The sequence below is a fragment of the Polypterus senegalus genome, chromosome 1, assembly GCF_016835505.1.
Source record: "Polypterus senegalus isolate Bchr_013 chromosome 1, ASM1683550v1, whole genome shotgun sequence".
NCBI classification, from domain to species: Eukaryota; Metazoa; Chordata; class Cladistia; order Polypteriformes; family Polypteridae; genus Polypterus; species Polypterus senegalus.
The window spans coordinates 158,084,655-158,106,764 of record NC_053154.1 but is presented as its reverse complement, the minus strand read 5'-3'; the positions used below and the strand labels follow the sequence as shown (position 1 = coordinate 158,106,764).

General features: G+C 37.1%; 1 protein-coding gene across 2 annotated transcripts; it reads right to left on the bottom strand.

Annotated features, from left to right (window-relative positions):
• Positions 1–616: 616 nt before the first annotated feature.
• Positions 617–19,289, bottom strand: gpr160 (G protein-coupled receptor 160). 2 transcript variants are annotated; one of them, XM_039761167.1, is made up of 3 exons: positions 18,919–19,289; positions 15,909–16,017; positions 617–1,503 (listed from the first exon to the last, which is right to left on the bottom strand). In XM_039761167.1, the coding sequence occupies exons 2-3, from the start codon at positions 15,952–15,954 to the stop codon at positions 956–958; spliced, it is 594 nt and encodes a 197-aa protein (XP_039617101.1). In that variant the 5' UTR covers positions 15,955–16,017; positions 18,919–19,289; the 3' UTR covers positions 617–955. The 2 variants fall into 2 exon arrangements, with proteins under 2 accessions (XP_039617101.1, XP_039617113.1); XM_039761179.1 differs by lacking the exon at positions 15,909–16,017.
• Between the last annotated feature and the right edge of the window lie 2,821 nt (positions 19,290–22,110).

Below are 22,110 nucleotides of genomic sequence, written 5' to 3'. Positions count from 1 at the left end.
TATACAAGATTCACTTTTTGAATGGAATTACTGAAATAAATCAACTTTGTCATGACATTCTAATTTTATGACCGGCACCTGTATATATTCTGCTCAGCGCTATCTCATTTAAATGGAAACCAGTTTTACTCACCAGAAGGGTCTGGTACAAAGACCAAATTCTTTCCTCTGTGGATGTTCACCTACTTAACCTTCTTCTTGGTGGTCACCACAAAACAGTAGACATCCCATTTGCTTTCCCATTTAGCTCAGAGAGCTGCCTTCTTGTTCTGTCTCCTGTGATTCTTTCTCCTCTCAGTAAGTGGTCGTCATTCTTAACAGTCAGATTTTTCCAGTTAAGACAACATTTCTCTACTGCCCTGGCAATGAGACACTAACCCTAGACAGTTGGGAAGCCTACCTGGCTGGGTCCTCCAAACTCATCCATCGCCTCTGAATTGTGCAAGACCTCCAAATCACTGTGCAATGTTCAGGTGATGACCTGAAAGAAGACTAGCCAGTATTCTCCCCTATCCCTGTGTAGCCTTGCTGTATTCTGGCCACACATTACAAACTGGATAATCATAATTTATGGTGTATTATTGTATATTAATTAAAACTCTCAGACACATACAAATGTGCAGAAAAATATTTATTCAAGAAAATACATTGTGTGTAAAATAGGTGCAGTTGTACTTTTTGATAGACCGCAGGCTTCTTACAGAGCTGTTAACTCAATGCAGAACTGAATTTGCATCCTTCACTCTTAAGTCCCAGGAAAAAGAGATTGTACATATATGTTGTCAGAAGTGTTAATTAGAAATACTATTTAAATTTTTCAAAGTGTTGCAAAACTTATGGCAGGCCCTCAACTGCCTAAGCAGCTAGACTTAAGCAGGAAGACAACACCCAGATTACCATTTTAAGATAATTTGAACCTCTTATGGGAGAACTGTGTCTCTTGTGTCAAATTTTACTATGGTGTAATGATGACAGTTGTGATTAAAGACTTACTGTTGGGAACAAGATGGGTTTCATTTTCCAAAGAGTAGGAAAAATTCCAGCAGCAAAACCCATCTGGAAAAGCAGAGCTCTTCATACCAACCTCCTGGTTCCTGAGCCAGTACACTGTGCCAATGAGGAAACTGTTGAGGAAACAGAGCCAAGGAACATTCAAGTCCAAATATGCTGGGATATCTGCCCTTAGGAATAGGACAACTGCCTGCAAAAATATAAAAGGCATCCAAGTGGCAAGAAAGCACAAGGTGATGTTCGAGAGAAGCTGCTTCCTCATAGCACTTTCCTCCCACTGAGATGTGTAAGACAAAGACCAAGGAGGTCCTTCATATACAGACAAGCTCCCAAGTGACTTCATCAAGTTGATAAATCCAGAGCGGCAGTAGAGAATGGTGCACAGCAGAAGAAACATTATAATAGTTGTCACAGATGAGCACTGGTGGCTGGTAAAGATAAGGCATTGGTACATGAACACATGAGACATGTCCTGCATTATTGGATGAAAGTCTGAAAAGACAAACACATAAAATAAGGCACTGATCCAAAGGGCTATAGTCAAAGTAATGCAAGTCATCTTCCTGGCAAAGCTTAATGGGTGTGTGTACAAAGGCAACATCAAAAAGTAGTCAATCCCAGCAAGAGCAAGGACAGGCCAGTGAAGTATTCCATATGTGTAAGACACTATCTGAATAACAAGGCAAATGTGGTACTTTGTGAATCTGAAACCCAGGAAGGTGAAGTCCTCAAAATAGTAAATGAGAGATAAACACACACAGAGCAGGATGTCAAGCAAAGCAAGAGAGATGCAAAAGTACCCCATAAAGCTTTTAACCATGTGCTGCAAATGCAGTCCAACGATGACTACATTCAGGAGGGATTTCCCAGTTAACACGAGCAGTACTGAGCTGATGTAACTAATAAGAGCCTCGGGAGTACACAGTTCCACGTCTCCGGAGCAGTTCTGCAAAGCTAAGGTTCTCATTTTCTCCAGAGGTTCTCGCTCCTCTCAGCAGTTGGTACAGATGCTCACGGGATATAGTATGCCGCTTCCCAACCCTGTGGAATTAAATGAAAAATGTATGAGCAATTCACAATCAATGTGTATTCTCTTTAAGAAAGGGTGCACTAGGGCATTCAGGCACTGAAATCGTTTGCAGAGATGATACTCATGAAACACTACATCAAGTGTGAACATCAAGTGCTAAATCTATGAAGCAGTTCATTTTCTGCTCTTTCACTACTCTCAAACAAACAGCCTAAATTGGTAAAGAAATACAAGGAGCAAGACAACAAGGCTGTATGAAAAAATATACTTCACTAATACAAACAGACTTTACATCCTAGAGGAAAATCAGCTACATTAAAATACTTTCCTGAAATTTAACAAGAAAAAAATAATTTTAATTTTTGGTAGTAAATCAATAAGTGAAGACCTTGAAGTTAAGCCAGGCTAGGTTAAGAAAAAAAAAAAAAAAAAAAAAAATAGGCGTCATTTTTGATTCAGAGTTTAACTTCAAATCACATATTTAAATAGGCTTGGGTAAAAATATTGATACACTGTAATCGATATTGAATAGAATCAGGGCATCAGTGCCAATACTCATCCCTATTATTGAGACTGCATTATTTCATTTTAAATCTTTTAATATCATTGCAAGATTCTGATAAGTTAAGAAATGCTTTCGTCTTTAGCTACCTACATTACTGCATTGCACTCCTATCAGGATTACCAGGAAAAAGATAAAAAGTCAGTGGCAATTATTCCAAAATGCAACAGCAAAAAATTCATAAAAAAAAAAGAAAGAGAGTACACCTGAGTCATGCCTCACCAATCTTAGGATCATTACACCATCTACCTGTGTACTTTATGATTCATTTTAAAATACACTTAATCGAGTATGAGGTTCTATAACAATCTAGCACTTTCTTATATTTTGGGTTGCTTGTCTCCCTACTTTCCCAATTGTAGATTTGGATCCTCCAACACTGTCTTGCTCAGTATTCTGAGAGTGAAGAATAAAAGAACTGGTGAGGCAGATTTCTGTTTCTATGGCCCAAAAGTCTGGAACACTTTAATATTAGAGATACGCCAAGTCAATGCAGTTGAAAAACTACTAAAAACCCTCCTCTTTAATCTAGCGTTCTTGATCATTTAACATATTAGTAGCATTACTAGCATTGCTTCTCTTTTCATAAAATGCAGTTCTATTTTCTGTTTTACAGCCTGGTCACAGATCACTACTTTTGTGCATTCTCTTTTTTCTTGTACTCTGTGGTGGCACAATGCACTACTGCCCCCTGGCCCAAGTGTGCTGCAGGCTCCAGAGATGCTGGGAAGATGAAGAAAGCTAAACAGAACTATCTTGTTAAAAGCCACACATTCATGGACTATAGAATGCCCAGGACTGGCCGGGTGGACTTTTTTGGCCTTGGAATCCCACAAGTTTATTTTTGCCAACATTCTGCCAGTTGGGGCCGTTAATTGCTGTGTCCTCTTGACCATAATTTGTAATTAAGTTGGACATTACGAACCTCCACTGTTGTAACTTATGTAGTTTTTACTCGCTTCTGTAACTCTGTTTATCTATAATTGTACATGAGTTACGTTCATGTGTAAAATGTGCTATATAAACTAATGTTATTATCGTGCATCCACTCATTAAAAAGTTGAGATAACTGTGCTCTGTCCTCATTTTTTTCTTCAGACAGTAAATTATCTAAAAAAACAAATAAAATGTCTGCCAGAGTATTCCTGCACAAACTGTAAGCAGTATTATTCCACTGTTACATCAGTGCAAAAAACATGTGCTATGAATACACTGACCTGACCATCCAGCTTCACGAATTCGAATGAATTATAGCATAAAGTCAAAATATTTTTCAAATCTGTTAAATCCAGCTCAGTGCCACAGGGGGCCTGACCACGTCTCAGTAGCAATGTGTGCAAGGCAGCAAGCAGTCAAGGGTAAGAATCATTGTGCTCCTAACGCTGTGATAATGAAAGTATAAATGTGGAGGTCATTCTAAAACTACTGCTTACAGATAATTCAGAATTAATCTGGAACACACAGGATTATCTACATATTTTGTATATACAAAATGTACATGCATTTGCAAAAAACAGTCTATGGAGACAGTAAATACTAGGTCACTTCTGGTTTTGTGTTTGGACAGCAATAGTGCAACATGTGACTTGTACAAAATTTGTACAGCAGCACTACATCAAAGTTCTTTCTATCTGTCCATCTAAATTAAGGTGACCATAATGGAACTATAACAATAACCATAAAGAGGATCTAATAAACAGTTAAAAAAATAAAAAAAAAAAAGTTGGCCATTGTGCTATCCACTCATAATGAAACTGAATTAATGAAGCATTTTACATATTTCCTGTCTTGGTATCAATCTTTTAAACAAGCGTGGATAACATAGTTCCTTATCAATCTGCTATTTCAATCAATTAAATTCACTTCATTCTTCTATTCTGCTTTTCACTATACGAACATATAACCATCAGCAACAAAGTACATGATCATGCAGTAATTACATGCAAAGGCCAACATTCATCCTTTTCTAACCTTCTTCTCCATTTTCTGTTGCCTGAACCTATTTCATCTTCATACCGAAACAGTAATAAAAAGAATTTTTTGAATGCAAATTCGATTCGGGAGTGAAGCAAACCTAAGAAGTTGTGCAGAATGTCTATATCCTCGTGTGTTTGAGAGAGTTAGATAGGACATCCAGAACCTAAAGAGTAGAACCTACAAGAACCAAGGGAAAAAAAAAAAACCTCACTGTTGCCCCGTGGAATGTGCGATGAAAAATTAGCAGAGGGGTGCTGGAGGACACCTGAGGAGTAGACAACCTCCAGTGTATCACAGGTGAGGAACCAAGGGTTAGACTATGTGTTTCACATTATACTAGGCTGCCAGGAGTAGTGATGATAAATGTCAGTTGAATAATGCCTTAAAATATAACACAAAATGAAGATCTATCAACATACTGTCATACAGTACAACCCCAGAAGAACAGCATTAAAAGATTTTTCAAAATCAAATTTAAATAATCAACACCAAAAGAAGGAATGCAAATAAATATTCAGTCATTTTCAATTTTTGTTCAATGAACAACATTCTAAATCAGTCCTATTGTGGATAAGTAACCGGCATGTTTCAAGTCAATGATGATAACTCCAAAATGGGGAAATGTAAGTTGAAGCATCCTTTTGTGTCATAAATAAAACACAGACACACCATGCAACTGAACACTTAAACGCCTCTTATCACTGAATAAACTGGAGAGATCAATCTGTACATGCGTACTCCTGAGCAAATGAGCAAACACCACGGAGTCTAAGGGCCTGCAGCAGCAACCAAGTAACAGGCCAGTGGCACATTTCGCAAATTTTGTAAATAAATATTTGCATAGAGAAATTCTCTTATGCATATCAAGGAAAATGGGAAAATATTTAATGTGTAATATGTTTGCTATAAGCATTTCAACAATACATAACATTATTAAGGCATGCTTAATACTTGCTTCATTTTTGTACAACAGCACAATCTCCTAGTACCACACTTGCACATAATGCAGAAATTAAACTGGAATAGTAAGCATGCTATAAAAAAATCCAGCTGCTAAAACAAATGGTCTCTTCTAGATAGTTATCACAGTTATGCTTTAATGTAGCACAAAATATCAACTTAAGTATGTGAAGTAGCACCCTGCTAGCGACAAAATGAAAAGACAGCACAAAACAAACAGCAGTTTCACAATGTGTCAGCTTTTGCAGGCTCTTTTTACACTGCATTTCATCTTTTCTTTTTAGTTCATTCCCCCCTACATCTCCACAGCTCACCATCTAGCTGGATGGAGAAAAAACAAGAAAGAACAGACACCTCTCATTATGCTGTCATCTAATAAAAAGAAAAATGACAAAATGTCACACTGTGTTTCAGCTTCCAGGCTGAATTAGAATACACTTTGTAAGTTAAAAAAAATAAATAAATAATCATATAGCCAATTTATTATGAGATGCTGACAGCAAATGTGCAACTTCAACACTGACAATCTGGTTGATTTTCTCTAAAGCAAGAAGAGTCATTATTGATTGGTTTCAAATTGAGAGAAGATGCAGTAATGAATTAAGGACAACACAGTTTAGCATGTAGTGTCTCTTAATCTCCTCACTGAAAATTCCCAGGAATTAATTGATACAAGCAGCAGATATGCTGGAGACAAATCAAAGATTAAGCTGGTATTTCTTCTTCTTATTCACATAACACATGCTATACATTAAGCCTTCCAAATTGTTTAGCAGTTAACGGTCTTCCTTCTAATTTGCTGGAACATCTGCAGAGTTTCTACATTTCTACACGGTGCATCTTGCAATTAAATATGCCCACTGCTGTTGGTTTGCCTCACATATTTATTAAGTTTAAAACACAAGCAGACAGTTAAATTTCTTCAGTCAACATACATCTACAAGCACTATGACGTGACATAAATGACCCCTGTCCATACCTTCTGAAAAGTTATAAAAACTACATACTTTTGTAATCAATTTAAATTTCAAGCAATTAATCATATTAAATATCTTTAAATATAAATTACAAATATTAAACAGTAGGAATGGCTAATATTAAGTAAAATATGGAAAGACACAACAGCTTTGTTAAAAAACTAACAGAAACAATGCCATTAACCACATTTGTTTTATGTTCCCTGACAATACTGTTGCCTTTCAATTGTCAGAAATTGTTTTTCCTCTGCCCAATGTCCCTTGTGTCAACATAATTTACACATTAATCCCAGTATTACACTAACAATGTGCTCAGAAAGTCTATGGTCATGAAAGCACGTTTCTACATAGTGCCTATCAATGAACAAGATCAGTAAAAATGCAAAGCTCGGCTTTTGCTGGGAGGGCACACGTCTCTGGCATGTGCAATGGTGGAGGATAGGACAGGGTCCTAGAGAATTAGGGTAAGGTGAAGCGCTTTATGTTTCTGCTGCAAGAGAATGAGATCCCTAGCAAGTTTTTTTGCTACCTATAAGTGTAGTTCATTACAGGATGTGATTCCTTAAAAAACAACTCCTAAGAGTTCAGTTATTGTGTGGGACCAGGTATAACACTGTACCCAAACGTCTGTCAGTCAGTCATTTTCCAGCTCGCTATATCCTAACACAGGGTCACGGGTGTCTGCTGGAGCCAATCCCAGCCAACACAGGGTGCAAGGCAGGAACAAATCCCGGGTAGAGGGTGGGCGCGCAAGCACACACCCACCCACAAACCTAGCACATACTAGTGACAATTTAGGATCACCAATGCACCTAAATTGCATGTCTTTGGACTGTGGGAGGAAACCGGAGCACCCAGAGGAAATCCACGCAGACACGGGGAAAACATGCAAACTCCACACAGGGAGGACCCGGGAAGTGAACCCAGGTCTCCTTACGGTGAGGCAGCAGTGCTACCACTGCGCCACCGTGCCGCCCCCAAATGACTAACACTACACAAATTAACAGATAACTGCAGGTTTCTTTAAGAAAAGAAAAAAAGTCAGAAGTGATGTTCATATGATGGCAACACCCGTTTCTAAATGTTTGTTATTTTGTAAAAAGATTACAAAATAACAGGAGAGAATACTAATGTCCTTATAGCAAATAATCTTTAGAAAGACAAGGGCACCGCAAGTCTTAACACTGCCTGCAGAAGAAAGACCTTCACCAAGTATAAAATCAAAATTAATGCAATGTTATACCAGCTGATTTGGTAATCTTTACACCTTTTACAGGTTTTAAAAGGCACTGAATTACAGGAAGTTTTAAATTCATCTACTTATTCTCTTGAGTAGAAGGCAGGATGTAGCCCAGGACAGGGCGCCAGTCTGGCAAAGTACATAGGCACAAGGATATTGAACAGAGAAAAAAAAAAACAGATCAAATCACTAGTCACAGGCAGCAGCAGTGAGAAGTAGAAAACTCTTAATTGGTTCCGCCCATGTGAGAAGAGATGAAAGCCTTGTGGGACAACATTACTGCCGTCTCTCCTAAGGTGAGATTTGAGCCCATGGCCCTTCAAAACAAGACAACGTAGAGCACCTGGGAGTGCACTTGCTACAAATCAGTTGCTGCACACAACTGGTTCCAAGAACTACACATACTCTTACTGTCTGTCTAGCAAAAGATTCAGAAACAAATTCTGAGGTATCTGCCTTGACAAGAGAGCTTGGATTTAGGCCGGACCTTGGTCAAACTGAAGGGACACGAGATGAAATCCTAGGCATGCATGCACAAACAAGAAAAAAAAATCCATTTAGACTCAACAACAGTAAACTCAGGGGAATAGCAGTTTTTCTTCTGTGAAAGCTCCAGAGTAAATAATTGCTCTGTTTAATTTCCTCAGCACAAAGTGTTACCTGCACCTGGTGTGATACTTATCCTCAGCAGATAAGCGCTCTCAACAAACAGCCCACACAAGCAACCAAATCTCTTCAAAAAGTGCTCTACTCATTAAAATAAGAGGAATGGAAGGCAAAGATTTAAAGTACCATTAGCACAGAAACTACCTATAAATGCTTCAGCCGAGTCACTTCATTACACTTGACATCTGTGAAGGCTTACAGGTAAACTGTTGAGAAACAAGATCCAAAAAACAGGCTAAAAGTAGTCATCTGATGCAACCCCTTCTAAAGCGCTGTTTGGTGTCAGCAGAACAGCAACAATGTGCTGATCTGGCTTTATGCATCTCCAGTCTAGACAGAACAATAGCCCAGTGACGACTTCTGAACTGGCTCACCAGGCAAAAGAAGTGACTGAAAAAAGGTGTTCCTCTGTGTGTGAATTATCTAAAAGTCTAAATGCCCATGGAAACTAGGCACATGTATACACTTGGACAATTTGAACATGGGGTACAAACAAGGGTGATGAAAACAAACTCATCGCTGTAAATTAAGCTCTGCAATATAGTTTTTATTTTATTTTACAGAGCAGCAATCCAGAACATGTGGCTAGGATTCTTGATATGTTAACAAAAGGCTACTACTTACACAAGTTTTTTAATGTACATTTAGGAAGCATTAAACTAAAAAGGCTGGGCTTCTTTTGCTTTTTTTAGTGGTTTGCCTCATACAAACATACCTTTTTTGTATTCTGACATATCTGAACAGTAACTCCGCCTAAATGTTTCAGAAATTGTGTTTATTTGAATTTAAAATACATATAACACAACATACTATATCTAGTTATTGTACAACCACTGTCATATTAAGCAAAATGTCATAAAAGAAAAATGCAGCAACACCAGTTACTGTTTGAAAGTTACAATGTTCACATTTTATATATTTTATATAATCATATATAAGTCAATAGAAAAAGTTCCCACTTGTCAAAACAGAATGACAGATCTATAACTCAAATTTTGATTGAACCTATCTAAAATAGGAATTAGCAAAAGATAGTATTCACTAATATTGTGACTATTTAGCATAAAGTACAATTTTTTTAGGATCACCTACAAGATTAATAATGGTACAAGTAGCTGTGTCTAGTTGAATGCATTTTTGGAAAATATTTGCAATTTAAAATATATATCTAAACTGTTTTTTTTTTTTTTTAATTTTTGTTCCATCCATCCCCTTCCTGAATCCACTACATCCAATATCAGGGAATATGGGTATGGGCACATGTGTTGGACAGGTGTTACTTCCAAGGCTGGCTCTTACAATGCACTCAAGCCTGCAGAACTGCTTACAGATCCATGAAACCCAAGACGTAGACTAAGCAGGTTTAGTAACTGGATTTCTGAAGGTTCCAACATTAACTTGATTACCATACTTGCATAGCCAAAAAACCTAGATAACCAATAGATAGATAGATAGATAGATACATACCTTTTTAATCCCAAGGGGAAATTCACAATGTTACATACTGACATCTATAAGGAGTTTTACTCCATTGCCTTAAAAAACTTTCATAGCTTATTTTGTATGTCATGTTATAAGATGGAATCAGTTAAGTACAACAACCGCCACAAAATAATTTACATACATGCTTCCATTCTCGAATCCACTCAATCCAATTTAGTATTATGGGAAGCCACACTGGCGGCAGTAGGGAAGAGGTGGGAAACACTGGACAAGCTACCACTTCATTATACTGGCCACAAACAGAGGGCAGCTTGAAGTGATTAGTAAATTTGACCTAGATGTCTTTGCAAATTTGGGCATAAAACTCACACACGCCTTGGGAGAACATGCAGCTTCTACACAAGCAGGATTCAAACCCACGATGCCAGACCAGTGCGGTAGAAGCATTACTCACTTTGCGACAGCACCACCTACAAAATAACTTGCTTTTAATAATGTTTGACTAGATTAATTAATACGTTGTCACACGGTGTCAAAAGCAGACATTTCTAATCAACTTGGTTAAAAAAAAAACGTTTTTTTGCATGTATAATTCTCACTGTACAATGTAGATTATTAAATTATATTGTGTTCTTATGTATAAAGGTGTTCACTGTGAAAGTCATTGACGTTTCTTAATGTTTTCAGGGTTGCACAGAATGTGGATTTTCCTAACATGTTTAAATAATATATCAATCAGACCTTAACAACAAAATATAGACATTTCACTGGAATATTTACTGGAAAGAAAATGTACCTTAGATTACTTGCTAAAACAAAACAGTAGGACCAGATGTTTCTGCATTTTTTTGGTGAATAAAAGAGCATTTGAAAATTTAGAAAAGTCATTAAGACAAATTTGCCCAATTCATCGGAGTAATTCCAATGTATGCACACAACACCTTACTTACAGTACAGTACTTCAGTATTGTCTAGTGACTTGGCCAAAGCAGCAGCGATTCAAGATTTTCTTAAGTAAAAATAGGAAGGAAATGGGCTCACTGAAGCAAGAGCCACTCACCCTTATCACCTATACCTCTGATCTATGACCCTGTTTTACAGCCTTAGTGTTTCTCAATTAATTATTCAAGACTGCTTTTGTAACAAAGTTTTTGTAGCACCATATTTATTTCTAAATGCTATAAACAGTTTAATTGATTTATTCATTATTATTGTTTATTAATAATACAATACTTTTCTAAGCCCATGAGCGTGACACAGACTTCTGTTTAAGCTACATTTACTGTGTCTTGAATTAGTTCTTGAGACAAGCTCATTTCTTCCATCACTCCAGTTGAAAAAACATTCTTGAATACAACAAACTAGTAACCACGGACTGCACAGTTTTACCTATAGGTTTTGCTATTCATACAATACCAACAAACTTCTTTTAATTTGAATCAATGTTTTACATAAAAACTTTCTATGGTGCACATTACAAGGTATTTTTTTTAGAAAATACACAAGGATACAAATTAACGTAATAATGTCTCGGAAAAGAACTGAACCAAAATAAATCAGATGTGCAACAGTTATTCAAACTGCAACTTCATAAGTTAGGATTTTAATAATAAAAATAATTAGAATTGTCCACAGCACAAAATACAATTTCATTTTTGTACTGTACTGGTTATTACATTTACCTAGCAAGGTTTTTGGAAACACTTAAGGAGTGTAGGCTTTAAAAAGTACAGTAATCTAAGTCGATCATTAACTGAATCATTTACTTGGAAATACTTTCCCCAGTTTACAAGGATATTCTACTGTTCAAAACTGGTTGCCACCTTGGCATCAAGAAAGGGGTATTTGTGCCTTTTAATAATCCTTAAAGCTCCTTGCATCCTATAACTACTCACACCAAACTACTCTCGAGGAGATAGAACAAAAAAGGGAAAATTCAATAATACTTGAAGACCTAAACTCCAGAAATACACCTGGGCATACCTTGGTATATTTGTCTGTAAAGTAGTGATATTTCAATATACTGGTGGGTGTTTGTCTCCTCTACCATTTATAAAATTCTCATGGCTAGACTATCAAAGTACAACATAGTATGACGACGTATGGACTGGAACTCTGCTGTTTGCAGATGATGATTTCCTCTTAGCTTCAAACTGGTTTCAAAGCACACTAAAACAATTTGGAGCCAAGTGTGATGCAGATGGAATAAGAATCAGTACCTCGCAATTAGAGATCATGGTCTCATTAGACTGCAATCTTGATGTCACTTCTTGAGAAGTTTGCATCTCTAAATAAGGTGACTCCGTCCGAGTGTTCACGATCTTTCACACATGCAAGTAGATCACACAATAGTTTGGGGGCCAGTGGCTAGACGCTCACTTAAATTAACCCTTAAATGTTTTAGTACATGAGCATCTGAAATTATAACATATGCTCTGTTATGTATACTTTGAGAACTACAGGTGCACATGCTTTATTCTTCAGTGCTGACTGCTTAAGAATACCTGGAACTAGGTAGTAATAGGCCTTAAGAGGATGCAGATTACAAGAAAAGGTTTAGGGAGTCACAGGTCAATAACAAATAGGGTTGTCAGAACAAACATCACTATCTGGATATAATTCAAAGCTCTCTATTATAATAAAAAATCCTGAGACGAGATAAGATTTTTTAGCCTGGGACGAGACGTCACTTTTATGTCCCGCGAGACGACACTTTGTGCCAAGAGATTTAACCATGCCCGGGGCCAGAAAATAAAAGACAAAAAGAGTAGATGACAAAGTAGAATGTCATAAAGAATTCAAAAACGTTGGCGCGATACACATGCAGAGCAGGTTAGAGATAATAAAAGTACTAAAATTCGAAAGTCTCAAAAAAAATGATAGTAAAGATTGCATTAACGCAAACAGAAATTATTACTTGGTGAAATAACAGAACAGCGAAAAGAGATTGAATATATTGTTCAGATTTAAACTAAGTCGGAGACTTGTAGATTGTCTAATTCGTGTTGCCATCAGGGAAAAGTAGTGTTTCTTCCCAATGAAGAGCTGCATCCATGAGAATTAAAAGATTTGTTGTTTGGTGAAAGTGAAATCCACATACGTGAACGGCAGAGACGCAAAGTGGCTGGCAGGGTTGGCGAGCGACTGAGCGAGTAGGGGGCAAAGTCCACTAGTCTATATAAAAAAAAATCTTATTCAAAGTCAAATGCCGACATTTAACTGTAAAAGAATGATCCCAACTTCAGCTTTGTGTAACTCCAAACAAGATATGCTGCAGTGCCTTCGTATTTTGCTTTTGTTTTACACATCACTTCCACCATTAGCATTTTTAACAGTTTTTAATGGTTAGCTTGGCCAGATTTTCCTACCACACTGCTGTGCTTCTTGGTTAAAGTTGGTACTAACAACACACTCTAAAGCCTTCTCCCACAGCCTGTTTTGCTCCTTGATCTTCCTCTGTTTTACTCTTGGACATGAGAACCAGGATTTGTTATTGTAAAATCGTTTAGAAATCACTTGTAATAAACAAATGCTAGTTTCACTTTTCATTAAGAATAATGACACAACTGATTTTTTCTTATTTCCCCATTACTATTATAATGTCTTTAAAAATCACCCTTTTAGACTGCATTTTCAGTGTCAGGAAAGCATACTTAGCTACTTTAACCAAATGTGTCATTTCTAAAGGCAAAAGGAAAAATGATGGTTACATGTGTTATATTTTCCTGAATCTGTAAAGGTAATAAAGCATGCCATTTTGTTTAATCTAGGCTGATATTTTTTGACTACTGACACCCCACTCTGCAAACTCATCAAAACAGGCTGCTCCTTACACTTGATTTACCTTCCATAAGCTTTTAGGTTTAAAAAAAAAAAGAAAGAAGAAAAAACAATAATAAGCTTCACTGCAAACCTTTTTATTTAGTAGAAGGATTTTAACATTCCTGTTATCAAAACTGTATTGCAAAACAAAAAATATAATAAGGAGGGAATACTTAAAGATCATTACAAAGCAACATTTAGTTCTTTCACTTACTCCTTTTGTGAAACACGAACAAAATTACAGTGCCACGAATTGCAAAGAAATATGGATGGGCACGTACCTCACACCCCATAGAAAGGCCTACAGTAGAGTGGATGACTGGAGGAGGGCGCAGGGTATAGGGGACTAAAGTAACTTGTGGAATTGGCATATTTAATTTTTTTAAATTAAAAAATTTTCAGGAGTTTGAAATATGCATTAGAGGCATGAAATTGTCTCAGTTCCACTTTTCTCTTTGACCGTGTCATTCTCCATGCGTAGTGCTCAACACAATGCACACTAAATACAAATGTACATGTAGTAGAACTTTTAACCTAAACATGAATATAAACGATTTACTTATTTTAAATATGAGTATTCAAACCCTAATTTTTTTTATAATTTGGCAACGCTAGCATGCAAATTCACATAATGAAGAGAATTACTTAATATCCATCTACAAATCAGAAACTATTTTGAACAGTTATAATCATTTTATAATGGAATGTATTGCATTTTATTTAGGCTATTGACACTAAGGCAAGCTAGCTGCATGGTTGAGTGTTGGCTATGGCTAAATTCTAAACCTGCTTCCCAAGCATAAGGCTGGTAGAGACAGCTTTTATACCCAAAATCTTCTAACCATCTGGTTAAGCACATATGTTACATGGAAAGTGCTTCACTTTCCAAATCAATTTTTGGTACAGCACTGTTTTTAAACATTTGCCCAGATTTTTAATACAATGCAATAATGTAGTTTTTGAAAAACAAAACTTGTGGATGCATTCGGTTTTAGCTGCACAATTGTTTAGTAATTTAACTTCTATGCTGTATAAACACTGCTTACACTGGCCTGATTAAGGACGACTGTTTGTGGCTTGTTGATTTCTGGGAGTAACTAGACTTGTATGTAGAGTATCTGCATATCAAATTTAATATAACCTATCCAAAATAGAGACGCCAACATTGATATAAATACATGTACATGCAAAAAAGAAGTAGTTATCACTGCATTTCTTCCTTTTTCTCAAACTACACCTATTTTACTTCTTTGTCCTATCTTTGCACAATGTCTTGTCTTATTTGTGTTTTAATTTTTAAAATTTTTATTCTATTTTTAATTTATTATTTGCACATCATGTTGTTACACTGTAGACCCTGAGCTTCGCAATTTCGTCTATCTGTATACTTGTATATGGTTGAGATGACAATAAAGTTCACTTTGACTTTTAACTATCATTTAACAGGAAATAAAATTACAACGTAGGAACAACCATGCTGAAGTATTACATACATTTGTAACACAGTTCCCATTTTTTTCAGATAACTGCTGATCAAACCAACTTTCAGTGTCTAGTCATGTGTGGTAATGTGCACGAGTGCTGTAAACATGTACTGTCTGATAATGGTCTTGAAATCGGACTTCAGGCAAAATGAGGGATAAAATAAGATGTGACCTTACCTTTCTTGCCACTTAAATCATAATGCTTGATACTAAGAATATTAATCTGAATAAAAAACAGTTCTAAAAAAAGTGACCATAATTATTGTTTTAGATAGATAGATAGATAGAACTTCATCTTTTTAAGTTTCTATGATAATGCAGCTCATTTATTTAATGTACTCAATTTCAGTTCTGGGTAATGTGAAACAAAAGTGCATTTAAGGTAGGATTTTTGCATTAGTTCAATATCAATCAGCATTTACCCATGTTCATATACATTTTAACTATTTAGCTAATTACCTTATTTTCAGAAAACAGATATAGACAAATTACTTAATAAAAATCAGTTTACTGCATTATTTAAATAATCATATGGGAATTTTCTAAACACAGATTTTCCATTTTATGTACACAGTGTTTCAAAATCTACCCTGGCACCACTGAAAACAAAAAAAAGGAACAAACTCGGGATTGAATTATCACACTCTTTATTAACAGACTATTTTAGAATTGTCAATGACCGTGCAAAAATCTTGTAACATGTAGAAGATAACTGGAGTAAGTGGAGGAAACTCACTTGAACACACAGAGAATATGTAAACTCCAAGCAGACAGTCAGCCATTGGGTGTGGGGACCAGGAAACAAAGGTAGCTTTCAGTATTGAATACTGTATGTCCACTCTTTCCTAGGTTTAAGAATACTTCACTTAGTAAGCTAAACATAACTGATTAAACAACTGCATATATAACGCAAATATTATACAATATACAATTGTAACAAGCAGATACTTGTTTTGACATAACATTTGAACACTTCTCATTTAATCAACTGCATTGCTCTTGCACTGTATTCTATGGGCTATCTATGGTCACAGTGGGACAATTACAGAAGCGCCATACAGAATCAAATACAATGTTGTATATTGTGTTTAGAAGAATCACTTAGGAATGCTTTGAAATCACTTTTTTTGGTCTGCCACCTCCTGACTCACCAGTATGAGTAAAACCCCCACACATAATATACTGTACGACTCATTTTAATATCTAATTATGCAAGATTTTTTGGTTTTGATTTTGATATACAGCGGTGGGCTGGCGCCCTGCCCAGGGTTTGTTTCCTGCCTTGCGCCCTGTCTTGGCTGGGATTGGCTCCAGCAGACTCCCATGACCCTGTAGTTAGGATATCAAAATCCATCCATTATCCAAGCCGCAATATCCTATGTTAAAGTCCGGAGGGAAATTGTCTTTTCGCATGACCTTTTTTTGGAGGTTATTAAAGCACAGAGTCAGCCATTGTATGGTGCTCTTGAAGCAATTTTCAGGTTATTGAGGGCCTTGCTCCAGGGCCCAACAGGACAGGATCCTGTCTGGCAGTAACAAGATATGAACCAGCAATCTAGAGCATATCCTTTTCGGTGTCTCCCCCCGCCACAATCTATTTTTGGCCTCCTGGACCCAAAAAAAACCCTCATTTGTCAGCCATTTTGGACCATATTTTGTACAGGAAATTACACCCTTATGATAAAGAATAAACCAATAGGTGTCTTCAGCAAAAACGATTAGAATGACTTGAAGCTGTGCACGTCACATCCAAGAGACTCCAGGAGTTCATCCCCTAATGGAATATAAGGGGTCAAAGTTATACTTTTTCATAAATCTTCAAAAATATCAGGATCAGTAATATTGGCATGTGGAGTGTCATTTTATACTATTTTGAGGTAGCTGATCTCGAACATGGTCATCTTTTTGATATTCAAGTCTCTACTGGTGGTCCTAGCCCCTCTACAAGCCAGTCCCAAAAGGTAAAAAATTACAAATTTCAAACATAAGCATATGGGCTTTAATTTTAGAATATTTCAAGGTCAATAATTACAAACACAATGTAATTTTTGATCGTTTACTAGGAATCTATACTTCTTTTAGGCCTCAATAAAATAAAAACGAGAAACATTAGAAATTTCTATTAAAATCAAGAATATTACACTTTAAAATGTGTGCTTCATGTAAAATGTTTAATATTTCAAATATCCGATGCAACTATTCTTTTTTTATTATGTTCCTCCACCTCATTAAGTAAATCATAACATTTTTATGAACACCTCAAATTAGGGCAGCTTACACTAATTCAGACTTTTTTTCTTTTTATACATTGAGTTGGTATACTGACGTTTAATGTGAATGTGAGGTCCAGTTGCTGTTGAAAATAATTTCACATTTTTAGATTGCACAGAGGATTCTAAATAGGTCTGTAAAAAGGATCAATAAACCATCAGTTAAATCAAGGCATGGAAACAACTTGGAACAAAAAGTACTTATGCTGTAACATTCATGTAACATTCTTAAACCTTTATAAACCAAAACAGGATCACCGATTGGCCAGAGCTAGCCCTACAGCATTGGGCAACCTGGCAGGAATCAGCCTTTAATGTGGTATGCCAACCTATCACAAGGTCCACTTACACACACAACGAACATTCACACAAAAGTCACCGTTTCACAGAATACAAAACTTTAGAGATATGAGGAAAATCAGTGTACCCTAAAGAAAACTGCTGCAGATTTCAGACATAAGGAGAACATGCAAACACCACAAAGGAAAAATGACCAGGTGTGAAACTAGAAGCCAAAGCAAACTGTCATTTTGAACTGGCATGGACTAATCAGCTTACTAAATCCATTTCAGGAGTATCAATATTCTACCAAGGTACTACAAGTAGAGACAAATCCAATATGGTAAATCATAACAAATTGGATGAATAAAATTATCCAACCATCTTCTAAACACACTTAATCCAAAGCATAGTCGGTGTGATATACTGAAACCTCTTAATCAGAAAGTTTCGGGCACATGGAAGGGACAAAACCTCAACAGCCCATCGCTGGGTAATATTAAAATCACATACTTTAAAAATCAACAGACATGAAGGTTATCTTAATATAAACGACTGAGTAGTAATATGCAGTTCCGTCGTTTTTCTCAAAATGTACTGCTGCAATAGGTGTTTAGTTAATAACATTTCTGAATTACAGTATCATGCGTTTAAAGTTCTGGGAGTTGTAAAGCAAATAAATCGCATAAACTAAACAGATTTGAGAGCTGGGTTTTTAATCTGGCAGGGAAGCGGATAAAGCACAGCACACTAGTGGAAAACATATTCTGCAACAATGAGACCACCCCATCTGGAGGGGAAGTACAATTTTAAATTTTCGTTATGTACGAGCCAAACACAACCCGGAAGTCTGAACAGTATTAACGACAGAAAATTATTTATCTCCATTGCCATCACTGATCAAAGTTCATCTGCTGGGACTTTGTGATTGTGAAGTAGCATATGGTGAACTGAACAGGTGAACAAACCCGGGAAGAAGAGCAGAGAGACTGAGACTCAGAGGAAGAAGGTGGCATCGACAACACCGCGTTATCGGATTGTAACGTGCGACTGGGTGCTAATTTGAAACCACCAGCTTTGCTTCTGGCTAAATGTTTTCGGAGACCATGAACTCACGAACTACAAATTCATTCAACCAAACTTCCACAAACTGCCAAATGATAGTAGATAAGAGATGAATATTTCCCCGACGCCTACCTTGCGTGGAGCACATCAGCCGCCAGGCAAACGATATTCTTCTGAATACTTAGCTCTCCATCCTCCCGCTGTCGGCTGCAGAGACCAAAAGGATTCAAACATGGACACGTAGATGTGTACAAAGTCGAAGAAAAGGGCACAACAACTTGGAGTGGCTGTCTTGCGGCGCTCGACTGGTCTGACCTGTTCTACCGATTTCGTAAAACACGTAAAGCTGTCGAAACTCCTGTTTTCAGCTCAGCTAAGGCGGGGGCGCAAGAGAGGGGTGGGAACCTGTGGGACAGAAGCCTACGAATTGAAGTGAAAATCCAAAGCAGCGAAAATCAAAACAAATGTGTATTTCTTTAAGTGATGATATTCAGGAGTTAAGCGATTGTTTAAAGAAACAATGTACAAAAAGCCCGCAGGCAAGGGATGTGAAGACAGGTGCACACAAGCAGGCGTCACCCGGCTGCAGTCTGTTGAGACGTCAGCTGGTGAATTAAAAGGTTCGGGAAACAATTTAAGGTTAGATCTGTGCGTGTTTAACTTAAAAAAAAAAGCCCTTAACGAGTGAGAGATGCACGATGTGATTGGTAACAATAAGTAGCAACTTGCATACCGTATCTATTGATCGTTAGGTTTAATATCGCGTTATTCATTCGGTATGAAGTTGATGCAGTGCGCAGTCATTTATAGATGCGTGAAGAACGGGGAACTTGATTCCAGTCCTGAAAATTTGATACAGTGTATAATTCAGAAAGTAAGACATATCCATATAAAGTAAGGAAGAAAATTACTCGTTAGAAAATTGAAGAAAAAAAAAAGCGTTTGGAATGCAGTCAAGCAATAACCTGACGTCCATGTGGCTTAGACGAGACTTCAGATATTCGTTGAAGCCATTCTGTCAATCAAGTCTGTGAATTCAACTAAGTTCGTTGTTAGCCTGTACTTGAATGTAGAGGTGCATTGCAGACAGAGTTTTTCATGTCTGCTAAATATACTTAATGGTACTTTTTTCCCAGAAAGTGGACGTCTGCCTTACAAAAGTGCTCTTTGATGTGAAGATTCATGTCCGCGTATACTGTATTTATGAATGAGACCACCATGTACAAGCATGTTTACATGAGCATGTTATTTGAAAGCTGTCACATCAATAAGCTAAAACGACTGGTAAAATGAGTAAGTTCTTAAATGTAATAATAATAAATTTTATTTATATTGCACTTCATATTTTAGAAATTTCAAAGTGCTACAGAGTAAAAAATAATAAAACAAGAAAATCTATGTATACTTTAACAAAATATTTTTCTAAAAAGATGAGTTTTTAGATTCCGTTAAAAACATCAGTCGACTGTGGGGCTCTCAGGTAGTCAGGGAGGGCGTATCACAGTCTCGGCACCACCGAAGAAAAGGCCATATCACCCATACTGCGAAGCTTGCTTCTAGGGACTTGGAGAGTGTTAGTGGGCACAGAGCGGAGAGTGCGTGAGGAGGTATGATGGGTAAGGAGTTCCTGTAAGTAAAGGGGGGCATGTCCATAGATGCACTGATGGGTGAGGAGAACGACTTTGAACTCAATTCTGAGTGGAACAGGAAGCCAGTGAAGGGTTTTCAGGATTGGGGTGATATGGTCATGCTTTCGCACCCTCATCAGGATCCTGGCAGAGCAATTTTGAATATACTGGAGTCTCTGAATACTCTTGCCAGGAATACCGATGAATGTAATGTAAATGTAATGGCTTTAATGGCGTTTAAACAATGACTTATTTACCATAATCCTAGGACAATAAGATAAAAGGGTTTGCTTATTTACATATGTAAATTTGTCCTTCTTCTCCCGGCTGCTCCCGTTAGGGGTCGCCACAGCGGATCGTCTTCCATATCTTTCTGTCCTCTGCATCTTGTTCTGTTACACCCATCACCTGCACGTCCTCTCTCACCACATCCATAAACCTTCGCTTAGGCCTTCCTCTTTTCCTCTTCCCTGGCAGCTCTATCCTTAGCATCCTTCTCCCAATATACTCAGCATCTCTCCTCTGCACATGTCCAAACCAACGCAATCTCGCCTCTCTGACTTTGTCTCCAAATCATCCAACTTAAGCTGACCCTCTAATGTACTCATTTCTAATTCTGTTCATCCTCGTCACGCCTAATGCAAATCTTAGCATTTTTAACTCTGCCACTTCCAGCTCTGTCTCCTGCTTTCTGGTCCACAGGGCGAAATTTGTTTTTTAATTGAAGCTCTGAGTATTGAAGCAGGGTGGTAGCTCTGAGGCCTGGCATCTTCACTGGCAATTGGAAGGTTGCCGGTTCAAATCCCGTAAACACCAGAAGTGACTCAACTTTGTTGGGCCCTTGAGCAAGGCCCTTAACCTGCTCCCATTCCAGCCACCATAAAAAACCTCACTTTGCTCCATTCCATCTGTACTGGTGTGGTGCTGAGATGTCACCCGTTGCATGGCTGCACTTGGGTCCTAATTTGGGATCCTGAGGTGTTTTGTAATGTGGCTGGTGCGCCAACACACTGTATCACCGCATGCTCCTAACCTCTCTCTCTCTTTAAATAAATACATAGATAGATAAACAGAACTTTATTTCAGTGGCATAGCTATAGAGTTTTTGTCACCAGGGGTGGTCTTTGCCACCCCCCCACCCCACTTACATATACTGTACATATTATACAAAAAATGAAAATGACAGTTTTAATTATTAATTGCAATTAAGGTATTTAATATAATGCCCCTTCATTCTTTTTTAATACTTCTTTCCTCACCTTTTTCTTTTTTCTAAAAGCAGCACTACTTTCTTTTCTCTTCATCTTGAGATTGAGAAAATAATAAAATATTAATAATGAGATTGAAGGGTTCATCCCTTTTGGTTGGAATAAGTCAAAAGAGAGAGTCTTCATTTAGAGTAAGTCAGCGGAATGGTCAAGATTTGTATTTATAAAGTATAAATTTGCAACATATGTACGTATATTGTAACAGTTTTTTTTTTTATTAATTTTATTACAATCCATACATAGCAATCAAGTTTTTACAAAAAAAAGAATTATGTTAAGAACAGATCGATCCCCACTCCTGATATTGTAACAGTTTTTAAACATTAAAAATGGTGTCATTTCGACATGGATAACACATGTTAGCTTGCCAAAATTGCCAAAAAAAGTCTAGTACTAAAATTTAATGAAAAGTGCTTTATTTCTCCCGG